We start from the raw sequence: 12526 nt of genomic DNA on the forward strand, positions 1-12526 counted from the left end.
CGGGCCTTTCCCAATCGGTCGATAAGCTCGTCCACCCTCGGCATGTGGTAGGCATCGAACAAGCTGATGTCGTTCACATCCCGGAAGTAACCAAACCCCCTGGTCTGCCACAAGTGGTGGAGAATGTGTGGCAATCTGATAATGTGGTCAGATCAGGGTTGACATTTACGCAGCATCAGCATCGACAAGTAGATAGCTCAGTTCATCTAGTTCCAACAAACACAACAGGCGGTTCAGGAACGAACGCTGGAGGAACAGAGGCTACAAAATGTCCACCTAGTTGAGGAAATCAGGAAGCTACAAGGAGGAGCGCCTACTGAATCACATCCAAACCAGTTTTTAATCAAGCTAACGGAGGACGACAACATCGAAACATACCTCTGCACGTTTGAACGGACAGCGCTACGGGAAGGATGGCCAAGGCTGAAGTGGGTAAGTCTGGCCCCGTTCTATTGTGACCTTAACGACGAACAGGCGGCAAACTATGACGGTCTCAAATAGGAGATACTTAGCCGCTACGGGTACAGCCTGGCCCACCAAGCCCAACTGGTCGATGACTGGAGGTTCGTGGCCGACGCCTCCCCCCGACCCTAGATGAGCGACTTACTGTGCATCACCAGGACATGGCTCTTAACTGACGTATCCACCCTCTCCATCATAGACAAAGTGGTCATGGATCGCTTCTTACGGGCGCTACCCCACGACATGAAGAGTGCAGCGAGTCTACGTGTGCCCCAGACCTTGGAGGAACTCCTGGGAGCAGTGGAGAACCATCAGAACACCGGGGCACTGCTGAAGGGGAGCCGGGCCAAATCGGGGACCCGTCCGAGGGGACAAAAGAACACCCCCACCGCCGTATACCCTAAACCGACAGTCTGCGGGGCCAAAAGGCCGCAAACCTATGGAGAGATGGCCGGGGGAGAGCGTACCCCCCGGTGACGACCCCAGGTAGATGGAGACCAAAGGAGGTGTCCCGGTGAAAGTCAACAGACACGACACCGAAGCACTATTGGACTCTGGGAGTGTGATTACGCTCGTAGCCACGAGCCTGCTGGCCCAGGGGACCGAACGTGGTGGGGAGATGATCATTTCATGTGTCCACGGTGACACCAAGCGGTATCTGACCGTACAGGCCAACATCGTGACACCACAAGGGAGCTGCCAGATGATGGTGGGTGCCATCCTGGAGTTGCCGGTACCCCTTCTCGTGGGACGAGATTGTCCGCGGCACTGTGGAGGCACGAGCTGAGGAAAAATGGTATGAGCTGGCGGGAGACGAGAGCGAGGACGACCCGTAGCCTGCGCGGCCCGGAAGCAAGTGGTTGACAAACCTGTATCTACGGGTCTGGATTCGGAGTCCCAGGGGGTGTCGGAACCCGACCCTTCTGGTGAACAAATGGAGGAGTAGTCCATCCTCCCCCTCATCGATTTCGAGGGACCAGTCGGGACACCTGCCATGGGCCAACTGAGGGGACAGTTCGGGACTGCTCAGTGGGAGGATCCAAACTTGAAAACTGCCGCAGCCCAAGTGATCGCGGTGGATTTTTTATTTTTTTAAATTTTATTTCACCTTTATTTAACCAGGTAGGCTAGTTGAGAACAAGTTCTCATTTGCAACTGCGACCTGGCCAAGATAAAGCATAGCAGTGTGAACAGACAACACAGAGTTACACATGGAGTAAACAATAAACAAGTCAATAACATGGTAGAAAAAAAAAAAAGAGAATCTATATACAATGTGTGCAAAAGGCATGAGGTAGGCAATAAATCGAATAATTACAATTTAGCAGATTAACACTGGCAGTGATAAATCATCAGATGATCATGTGCAAGAAGAGATACTGGTGTGCAAAAGAGCAGAAAAGTAAAAAATAAAAGCAGTATGGGGGTGAGGTAGGTAAATTGGGTGGGTAGTTTACAGATGGACTATGTACAGCTGCAGCGATCGGTTAGCTGCTCGGATAGCAGATTTTTAAAGTTGTTGAGGGAGATAAAAGTCTCCAACTTCAGAGATTTTTGCAATTCGTTCCAGTCGCCAGGCAGCAGAGAAACTGGAAGGAAAGGCGTCCAAATGAGGTTTTGGCTTTAGGGATGATCAGTGAGATACACCTGCTGGAGCGCGTGTTGCCGGTGGGTGTAGCCATCGTGACCAGTGAACTGAGATAAGGCGGCACTTTACCTAGCATAGCCTTGTAGATGACCTGGAGCCAGTGGGTCTGACGACGAACATGTAGCGAGGGCCAGCCGACTAGGGCATAACAGGTCGCAGTGTGGGTCGTATAAGTGCTTTAGTACAAAACGGCATGGCACTGTGATAAACTGCATCCAGTTTTGCTGAGTAGAGTATTGGAACTATTTTGTAGATGACATCGCCGAAGTCGAGGATCGGTAGGATAGTCAGTTTTACTAGGGTAAGTTTGGCGGCGTGAGTGAAGGAGGCTTTGTTGCGGAATAGAAGCCGATTCTTGCTTTGATTTTGGATTGGAGATGTTTGATATGAGTCTGAAGGATAGTTTGCAGGTCTAGCCAGACCCTAGGTACTTATAGATGTCCACAGTATTCTAGGTCGGAACCGCTCCAGGGTGGTGATGCTAGTCGGGCGTGCGGTGCAGCAGCGAACGGGTGCAAAAGCATGCATTTTGGTTTACTAGCGTTTAAGAGCAGTTGGAGGCACGGAAGGAGTGTTGTATGCATGAAGCTCGTTTGGAGGTTAGATATGTACAGTGTCCAAGGAAGGGCCGGAAGTATATAGAATGGTGTCGTCTCGTAGAGTGGATCAGGGAATCGCCCGCAGCAGAGCAACATCATGATGTATACAGAGAAAGAGTCGGCCGAGATTGAACCCTGTGAGGCTACCATAGAGACATGCCAGGAGAGCCGGACAACATGCCCTCCGATTTGACACACTGAACTCTGTCTGCAAAGTAGTTGGTGAACCAGGCAAGGCATCATTAGAAAACCGAGGCTACTGAGTCTGCGATAAGAATATGGTGATTGACAGAGTCGAAAGCCTTGGCCAGGTCGATGAAGACGGGCTGCACAGTAATGTCTTTTATCGATGGCGGTTATTGATATCGTTTATACCTTGAGCGTGGCTGAGGTGCACCCATGACCGGCTCGGAAACCGGATTGCACAGCGGAGAAGGTACGGTGGGATTCGAGTATGGTCAGTGATCTGTTGTTGACTTGGCTTTCGAAGAACCTTAGATAGGCAGGCAGGATGGATATAGGTCTGTAACAGTTTGGTCCAGGGTTGTCTCCCTTTTGAAGAGGGGGATGACGCCGGCAGCTTTCCAATCCTTGGGATCTCAGATGATACGAAGGAGAGGTTGACAAGGCTGGTGAAAGGGGTGCGACAATGGCGGCGGACAGTTTCAGAATAGGGGTCCAGATGTCAACCCAGCTGATTGTATGGTCCAGGTTTTCTCAGCTCTTTCAGAACTCTGCTATCTGGATTGGGAAGGGAGAAGCTGGGGAGGCTTTGGGCGAGTAGCAGCGGAGGGGCGGGCTGTTGGCCAAGGTTGGAGTCGCCAGGAGGAAGGCATGGCCAAGCCATTGAGAAATGCTTGTTGAAGTCTTCGATTATCCGTTATGGTGTTACTCGTTTTGATCTAGCCTCAGTGCAGTGGCGCTGGGAGGAGTGTCTTGTTCTTCGTATGGACTTTCGTATCCCAGAACTTTTTGAGTTAGAGCTACAGGATGCAAATTTCTGCTTGTAAAGCTGGCCTCTTTCTTTTCTGCTGACTCGTTGTATTGGTCTCTGACTTTTGAACAGTTGCATATCGCGTTCTCTTCGATGCTATATGCAGTTCGCCACAGGATGTTTTTGTGCTGGTCGAGGGCAGTCAGGTCTGGAGTGAACCAAGGGCTATATCTGTTCTTGGTTCTGCTTTTTTGAACGGAGCATGCTTGTCTAATATGGTGAGGAGTAACATTAAGAATGACCAGGCATCCTCAACTGACGGGAGAGGTCAATACCTTCCGTACCCGGGCCAGGTCGATTAGAAAGGCTGCTCGCAGAAGTGTTTTAGGGAGCGTTTGACAGTGATGAGGGGGTGGCGTTTGACGAGCGGACCCGTTGGCGGACAGCAATTATTATCTATCTATACTATCTATGAAGGTTTTGGTTTGAGTGCATGTTGGTAGGATAATGTCTATTGGATCTGATTTTATCGGGATGTTGAGGTGTTTACTGGTGTTCTGATGTTTTGTGTGATGATTATTGTCTTATCTATATGCTGAGTGTAGTTCGTGCCTGGGTGTTAAGCATATCCCAGTTTAGGTCACCTAACAGAACAAACTCTGAAGCTAGATGGGGAGCGATCAATTCACAGATGGTGTCCAGGGCACAGCTGGGAGCTGAGGGGGGTCGGTAGCAGGCGGCAACAGTGAGAGACTTATTTCTGGAGAGATTAATTTTTAAAATTAGAAGTTCGAACTTCCAGGGGTGAGTGACTGGCAATACCCCCATTTCCAAATCAAGAATAACCTTTTGTATCAGGTGTCACGCCAACAGGGGGAACTTTGAAAGGTACTGTTGCTGCCCCAACAGTACGTGGGAACTGTTCTTCAACTGGCCCACACCCATCTGTTGGGGGCGCAACTGGGAATGGTGAAGACCCGGGAACGGATCACCGCCCGGTTCCACTGGCCCGGGATGAGGAGAGGCGTGGAAGAATATTGACGCAACTGCCAAGAGTGTCAAATCACTGCCCCCAAAAGCACACTTCCGAAATCCGCTGGTCCCCCTACCGATCATCGGGTTGCCCTTTGAACGCATCGCCATGGACATAGTGGGATACTATATATATTTTGTGCCTTTTTGCATGTTATTTTGGCATTAATACGTGTAACATATCAGTATGAAACAATGTAAAAAAAAAAAAAAACATTGTTTGTTAATTAAGCCGCGTACAAACATGGTCTCTTTTTAGCACCATAAATCTAGAGAATGCCAGACTTTGATGACAAAGTTTGATGACCACCATGCAACCTTCCTGTTCAAGTGAGCACAGCCCAACGAGGTGAGTCCAAAAATGTATACTGTAGCTAAGAAAGTATTACTAAGTGTATGTTGTGTAGTAAGCTGTAAGTAGCCCATGTGCCTCACCCTAATAATTTGGTCCCTTTCCCCCTCATAACTTAGACTACTGTTCTGACTTGGTGGTGCACATGTAGCCTATAGCTTGTTTTAGAGAAATATAATCATTGAATATTGTAATATATAATATCTGCTCCTCTGTGCCTTATGCCATAATTTGTACATCTCAATTATCAGCAGAAACCACATCTGTTTTAGCAAGTCAGCCATGTTTTTTTAAAGGCAGTAAATGAGACTGAATTATCTGTTTCGCTGCCAGACAAGACTCTGCTGATAGCCAGGTGTAGCAGTGGTAAGGATTCACTCCATGGTGCTGAAAGGAAAGCTCTGTTGTTGGGACAGCTTTATGTAGGCCCTAACTGTTTGTGGGCACCGTTTGTCACCGTTATAGTGCAATTAATGTATTGTTTAGTGTTGTGTAGTGGCTTTGCTGACATGCATCCCACGATTTTGCTAAATCGCCACTGCTCATTAAATGCTTTCAATATTTGTATTTGGTTTTCAAGTCGTTGAAATTAGGAGCTATTGACATAAACAAATATTTTCTCATGTACATTGTGTAATTTACTGATAGTCCCTAACTAGCCCCGTAGGGTTATAGAATGTCAAACCAAATTTACCACGGGCATTATGGGCGCATCTAGCTGGGTGCATCTAGGCAAGATTGAAATAAACCCAACCCAAGGCAAACTGTTCCATAACCTTCTTTTCCCCCCCTATCACCTCGCAAAACTCTGTTTGGGACGATAATTACTTTATGACCAAAATTATGCTATTTACACATTATTGTCAATTTTGACACTAGAATAAAATGTTTCTGACTCATATCAATGCCAGACAAACAACTTCTCATTTTGAAAATAGCCTTTCAGGGGCAATCGCTCTTTAAATTAGAACTCTGAGACTCTTATGTGACAATTATTTGCTACTCTGTTTCATTGAGTGAAAAAACACAGGTAATCCAACCAGGGTGGGAAATGGTTTTCAGAATGTGACCCTAACGCCCAGGGCCCTTGAAATAAATCAACTATTACCTCCATACACTACTGTACAGTGAACAAGTGTGTGCTTCTAACCACCACCACCACCATCACCACTAAGCCTGTTGAAGCCTCTCTCCCTGCCTTCTCTCCTGCAGGCTTTGGAGGTTGGCTGTTCCTACTGACGTCCCTATACACTTACCTTCTCCCCTGCGTGTCCTTTTATCCCCTGGTCAGTCACAGCAGACACAGTCGCATGCAAAGTGTGAAGGAGGAGAGAGACAGAGAGGGAGAGGAACCGGGGTTAGACAGGCACAGAGAGACACGGGGCATGCATCAGCCTCAGAAGTGGTCAAGGGGAGGGGCGGGGAGGGGAAGGGAAGGGAGGGGTGGGGAGAAGAGAGGAGGCTGGTCTTTTGGCTGGGCTGAAGTCTAGGGCCACGGGGAGCTGTCTAGTGTCGAGACGTACTTTTCTCACAGAAGTAGTAGTGACTGAAGGAAAGGGAGAGGCAGTGAGCTGGGAGCGTGGGATAAGCCAGGGAAAAAAAGGACTTCCTTTGAGGAGGTGCTTGAGGACCACATAGTAGCTTAACTCCTCTACACTGTGTGAAATATTGAGTGCTCTGCATGGGCTTCACAGCTGGAGCGATGCTGCAGAAAGCCCCACGTTGGAGAGGGAGTGTTTTTAAAGCCAGAATTTTCAGGCCACAAACAGGAGTCGTATTTGTGAAAATTCACCTCCGGTGCGACGACTCAGCAAAACAGAGAGAGCCGAGGTACTGTTATCCAGATGTTGCGGTTTAAGATTGCCTTGAAATGAGCTAAAATAAACGAATCTAAATAAATGAGAAAATAAAAAGTCTGCACGCAAAATGAGGGAGAGCCTTCACTTGTCAGTGCAAACTGTTTTCCTCATCTTTAAATAAAAAAATGTGTGCATGTCTCTTGGCAATTCCACATTCCAAAAACGACAAAAACCTCAAAATATAGTTTACACACGGAATAATAAAAACATGTGAATATGTATCAAGCCAAAAAACGCGACAAATATGAAATATGGGGAAGCTGTGTTTCTAACACAAAAAAAATAGATACAAAAATGATTGGCTTTTATAGCAACATCATTATGTTCTACTAAATTAATGAATAAATTGAAAGCTACAAGTTTGAGAGAGAGTGGGAAGGGGAGAGGGAGTAATGGAATATTGGATGATGCATTACACAACAATAGAGCATTTTCTGATCTGTGACTTTTGAGATATTTGAGTATGACATTTCAGTGATTTGGCATGTTTGTACGCAGCTAACAAGATCAGCTCCATTAACATGATACAATGTTTGTTAAATGACTTTCTAAGCATGACGTGACGCTTTAAATGCAGGCCATGTCCACACACTATAAGTGCAAATATTAGGTGATGTGAGCGGTTATGAATGACATGACCGCATAAAAGAGCTTTGTTTGTGAAGTTGAATTTTCAGCATTATGCAAACATGTCAAGTTACAGTACAACTACACATCTTTAGCTATGTCAAAATATACCCAACCCAATCCTCATATATCTTGATACTCTGTGATATGTCCGTTTTTATAATTGATGAACGGGCACCAAAGGTTGCAATCTGCAATGGGCAATTTTAAAGTTTATAATAATTACATATGCATATACAAAACATATGAATTAATAAAGAATGTCAGAAATTTCAGAAAAACCTTTATCTGGTTATAGCTTGACGTTTGGTGCCCTTTCTCTTCAGTCTTTTCTTTAAAAGTTTAAAGACACTACTCAAGTGTCCTCTATTTGGTCAATGTCCCTTTGACTGTTTCTACACATTACTCGGTTGCACATTTTCATGTCACTCACCATTCTTCCAGGAATTCCCATTGTTCCTTTGTCACCCTAATAAGCAACGCAAAGTCAAGAGGAAAGGGGTAAACAATGATGATATCTTCTAGAACTACTACAATCATAGCCAACAGGTTAACTTTGCCAACCTTGAGCTAGCTTTCATCCTATCATGCCATCAAAATATTACATGATGCTCTTCTCAGCAAATACAGATGATGTATGTGTTTAAATTGATGGCAGACAGTCAGGCTTTAGAGGTCAACTTTGGTAAAGTTAAACCACTGTATAGCTTTGGAACTATTCACAAACATTCTGGTAGGTTGAGCTATTTTGATGCAGTCATGCTCAAAACTGTAGCTTCCCTCATGGTTAGCTACAGTATGCCAGACATTGAAATAAGTCCGTGCAGCAGTGAACCAACGGTGGTCAGAAAACAAGCCTCATCAGAGATGATTTGAAACAAATGGTTCATAAAGGTAAACATTATGTCAGAACTCACTAATATACTGTGTAACTTTCCCTTAATCCCTTAAACATCAGATGCTTGTCAGAGATGAGGTTTGCCAGCTGACCAGTTTGGGGCCAGTCCCATAAGTCGTTACAACGCACAGCGACACAACATGTGCTGGATACCTGAAGCTGTGAAGGATGTTGGGGGGAGAGGCCTGGGTTGGACTTCCACTCTCTCTCCACCCCCCTCAATATAGTATGGACCTAAGTACTAACCTAACATGGGTGGTCATCAATATAAAGCTGACTATCTTTTAGCGAGTCCCACAGGTGATGGCTATTTTTAAGAAAATAAAGAAAAATAGTTGCCCAATAACAAACAAAAAGAAAAGATTGTTATTAAAACCAAACCTCTATTTCAAATCTCGCTGTGATTAAAAACAATGACCCCCATGCTGGAACATCACTATCAGGTCTCTATAGATTTTCTGGCTTAAGGCAGGGCTCTATATGCCCTCTCCAAGGTTCTGATTCAAGACAAGGCTTTGCAATATCATACCTGCTCAACATTCCCCTATATTCAGTTTTATGCCTTTATAAGGAGCAGAACGAGCCATTTCCTATGGTCACTTAATGCAGCTTTCGCTCAAACTGTTGATTCCCGAGCATCACATGAACAGCTGGCTCTCTAACCTTTATCCCGCGCAGAGCCAAGTCTGTTATTGTGCAAGGCAGCATTCCGAGAGATCTCAGACAGAAATCTGATCACTCCCCACTCTATTCCCCACTGTGTTTTCCTTCTATTGTTGAAGACCGTTGCCCTAAAAAAGACAAGAGTTTAGGCGACCACTTCCACCTCACCTCCCACCCCCTGTCCCCTCTGACCCCCTCCCACCTGTCACTCTCAGCCTGGGATTTAGAGTTGCTGGGACTGCGGCAGTCTCAAATTCACTGGTCCATGACCACACTGCTGACCCCCCCCCCCCCCCCACTGAACAAACATGCATGCATGCACTTACGCACGGACACACACACCCCTGCAGGAGGATTTACAAGTGTATTAACAGGAGTAATGAGACTCAGCTGGACTATATGCTCGAGCCCAGCACACTCTCACTCCACGGACCGGCTCCACTCACCACCGCTAGCACGGCTGCTGCTTCAGTATACACACACTCAGCCCAGTGGATTACTTTAGATGAGGCATGACTGAAGGAGGATGTATAGGGCTTAAAAGTATTATGATAGTCAACACTCATCTTAAGAGTTTGTGGCGTAATGTGATAATTACGTGACGGTTGTCATTGTAGAATAATGAATCACTGGGAATGAGTTAGTGGAAGCAGCATGGAGATATTGTGAAATGAATATATAGCAGGCTTGAAGTAGAAAGTAGAACATAGTGAAGTGTTAGCGTGACAGGACCGTATAGAGTTCCAACATCACGCGAGGTGGTTTTGCTCTTTTGTTCAAAACTCACATCTGATATACCACACTCTATGGAAAAAGGGGAGGCATTACTGATTTATACGCAGACACGTTCCCCCTCCAAAACCACATCCTTTCCAAGAAGAGAGGAGAGCACGTGTGATAAAATGTCCAGTTCTTTGACAGTGTTATCAATCAAAAATCCGGGAACTTATCATGTCCGTACTTTGACAAAAACCTGTCAGCTAATCTCCCTTGAAAATCTCACCCTGTGAGCCTTCCCTTCCGCTTCAAACTGTTTTATGGGCCTGTATCACCAGTAAGTCTGACAGGACTGAGGGGGGTTCACAGGTTAGAACTGGCAGCTGGGATCAAAGGTCAGCTCTAAGATGGCCTCCTATTGCCATGCTATGATGGAGACCATGTGGATTTGACTGGTTGGGAGTTAGTCATGTTAGAGCTGGGTAACCAGGAAGCTGACAGGGACACAGTAAAGCAAAGAGCGAGGCAAAAGAGGGCCTGAGGTGATAACAAAACTACTGCACTTGTGTCTGGGATGCTAGGTGAAGGTCTCTCATTCTTATAAAATTGGGTTCCTAATGGACTCTTTCATGAAAAGGGGCATAAACTTTTCAATGCAAATGATATGTCCAATCAAAATGTATTAGTAAAGACTGCTGCACATCTTATTGAATGGCTGCACCGTTTGTCTATAAAGACATTACAATCACACAAGAGGAGTGTATAAAGTATGCATATAATGCACTCAGTCTCTCTGTTAAGGAGATATCTCTGAGGTATCTTAGCTGAGAAGTTGTCATAATCACATTTTCACTCATTGGTTGATTGTCCAACTATGCATTTTTTCTTCTTCTACCAATGATCATTCGTTGATTAGGGGAAAAAGTTTGTGGGACAAAAACAACTTCTCAGTAGAGAGATGAGAGAGATCTCAGAACACACAGACCGACAGACAGACAGAAGTTAAAAGACAGTTACCGGAAAGCCTGATCGTCCGGGCGGACCCTGAAAAGGGGTGAGAGAAATGGGTACAACATAAAAAGGGGTGAGAGAAATGGGTACAACATAAAAAGTGAACGTGACATTATTACAAAGAGAGTTCACATCACACTGAGCCAGGCCAGAATAAAATGGATTTTGGAGCGTTTTCTACTGTATTATGTCATTATTGAACTTTCTCAATGCAGAGTATTTGGATTGTATCCAATACTGTATGTTAAAAAGTCGTTTTCTGTGCTCATTGTATTTTGTCAGGTTCAGTTAAAACAGGCAGACACAAAAGAAAACAAAGGCCGCATTCCACAACAAAATAAGAAAACAAATAAAACATTACATCATTTCATTTGGTTTGATAGACCTCATTGACATGAAAGAGACGATAGCATGCTTCCTTAAGTCGAGGATCAATCATATACCACAGCTGTTTAAGTTATTAATTATCTGTAGCATACGGTAGATTCTCATCAACATTAAAGAACATCCAATGACATCCATTTGTTTCAATCAGTATGTAAATACATGCAAAGATAGGTCTTGTGAGAAGGCATGCCATGGATTCATCTACGTAGAGCTCTTTATGCAGCTGGTGGCTAACTAAGTCGAATGAAAAAAACGTATTTTGGCTTAGCGCCTTTCACAAACCAACAAAGCCATGAGGATGTCCGATACTGTGTACAATATTGCCATGTTCAAGGAGAAAGGAACATGTCCTCCAACACTGAGTGTTTTGTTTTCGGTGAGCTAAGGGAATAGAAATCGACGGCTCTTTTATCCGTGCTGTATGAGTAAAGGACACAGCGGTAATGACTGGTTAAACGGGAAGAGGAACCCTTGACATTTCCCAAAGTCACTGGCCATTGTTTGTCCACAGAGGAGTATGTTATCTCTACGGGGGAGTTATATGGCTTACAGACTGACATGTTGACTCTAATCTCCCCTGAAAAGCCAACGAGAGTAATGGTTGTGTCTGCTTCCTATACTGAGCGCGTGGGCGACTATTGGCCGGGAAGTCATTAATCTTGCATCAACAGTCCATCAACAATCCTAAAGGAAAAAGATGTTAACACACTCCCCCATCTCATATCATAATTCTATTTGATCTACTTAAGTGAAGCTAGATTTTATAGATGTTCAAGCCCAGGGGAGTGAATCAAGCGGCTGCTGTTAGGAAGCCTAATGATCAGCGCTTCTGTGGAGCACCTTGCATGGCCCTGGAGGTCTGGGGCAGTGCTGAGGTGAGGTGCAAGGCCAGGTGCTGAGTGAGAACATACTGCACATGGGTGCCTGACTGCTTGCCTGCCTGCTACAGGGCCTCTGGGGGCCGTCTGCAGGGGTCAGGGGCCCTACCTCCGGAAGGAACCCCTCATTGGAATTACGCCAGGCACATGTGGCTCCCATTTGGGCCGAGTGCTGGTAGACGAATGAGAGGTCCCCCTCATGGGGTTTCGGTGGCCCCTGGGGCCCGCCTGTACCTTTAGTAGTACGGGTGAAGGTGTGGGAGAGTGGTTTGGTTTACTGTAGATCTGAGCTGATTGTAATCTAACCAAAAGGCAGATAAAAAAAGGCCACAAAAAGGGGAGACCAAATTAGTTTCTTGGAAACAGGTCTGTTAGCAATTCATTTTCAACAATATGTCCTTCTCAGACAAATGTACACTTATAGCGGTCAACTGTGTGTGTTGAGCAACACTGAATCTG

At 45.5% G+C, this 12526-nt stretch overlaps 1 protein-coding gene across 1 annotated transcript in view; it reads right to left on the reverse strand.

Annotated features, from left to right (window-relative positions):
- Positions 1 to 10850, reverse strand: part of LOC111977774 (collagen alpha-1(XIII) chain) — a 56136-nt gene extending 45286 nt beyond the window's left edge. Inside the window, exons 1-3 of the mRNA XM_024007402.2 lie at positions 10809 to 10850; positions 7947 to 7982; positions 6284 to 6310 (exon numbers count right to left, since the gene is read on the reverse strand). Coding sequence (XP_023863170.2) covers positions 6284 to 6310; positions 7947 to 7967 — 48 coding nt within the window. The 5' untranslated portion in view covers positions 7968 to 7982; positions 10809 to 10850. The remainder of the gene's footprint in view (positions 1 to 6283; positions 6311 to 7946; positions 7983 to 10808) is intronic.
- Between the last annotated feature and the right edge of the window lie 1676 nt (positions 10851 to 12526).

This window comes from Salvelinus sp. IW2-2015, linkage group LG18 (assembly GCF_002910315.2).
Source record: "Salvelinus sp. IW2-2015 linkage group LG18, ASM291031v2, whole genome shotgun sequence".
Taxonomy (NCBI): Eukaryota; Metazoa; Chordata; class Actinopteri; order Salmoniformes; family Salmonidae; genus Salvelinus; species Salvelinus sp. IW2-2015.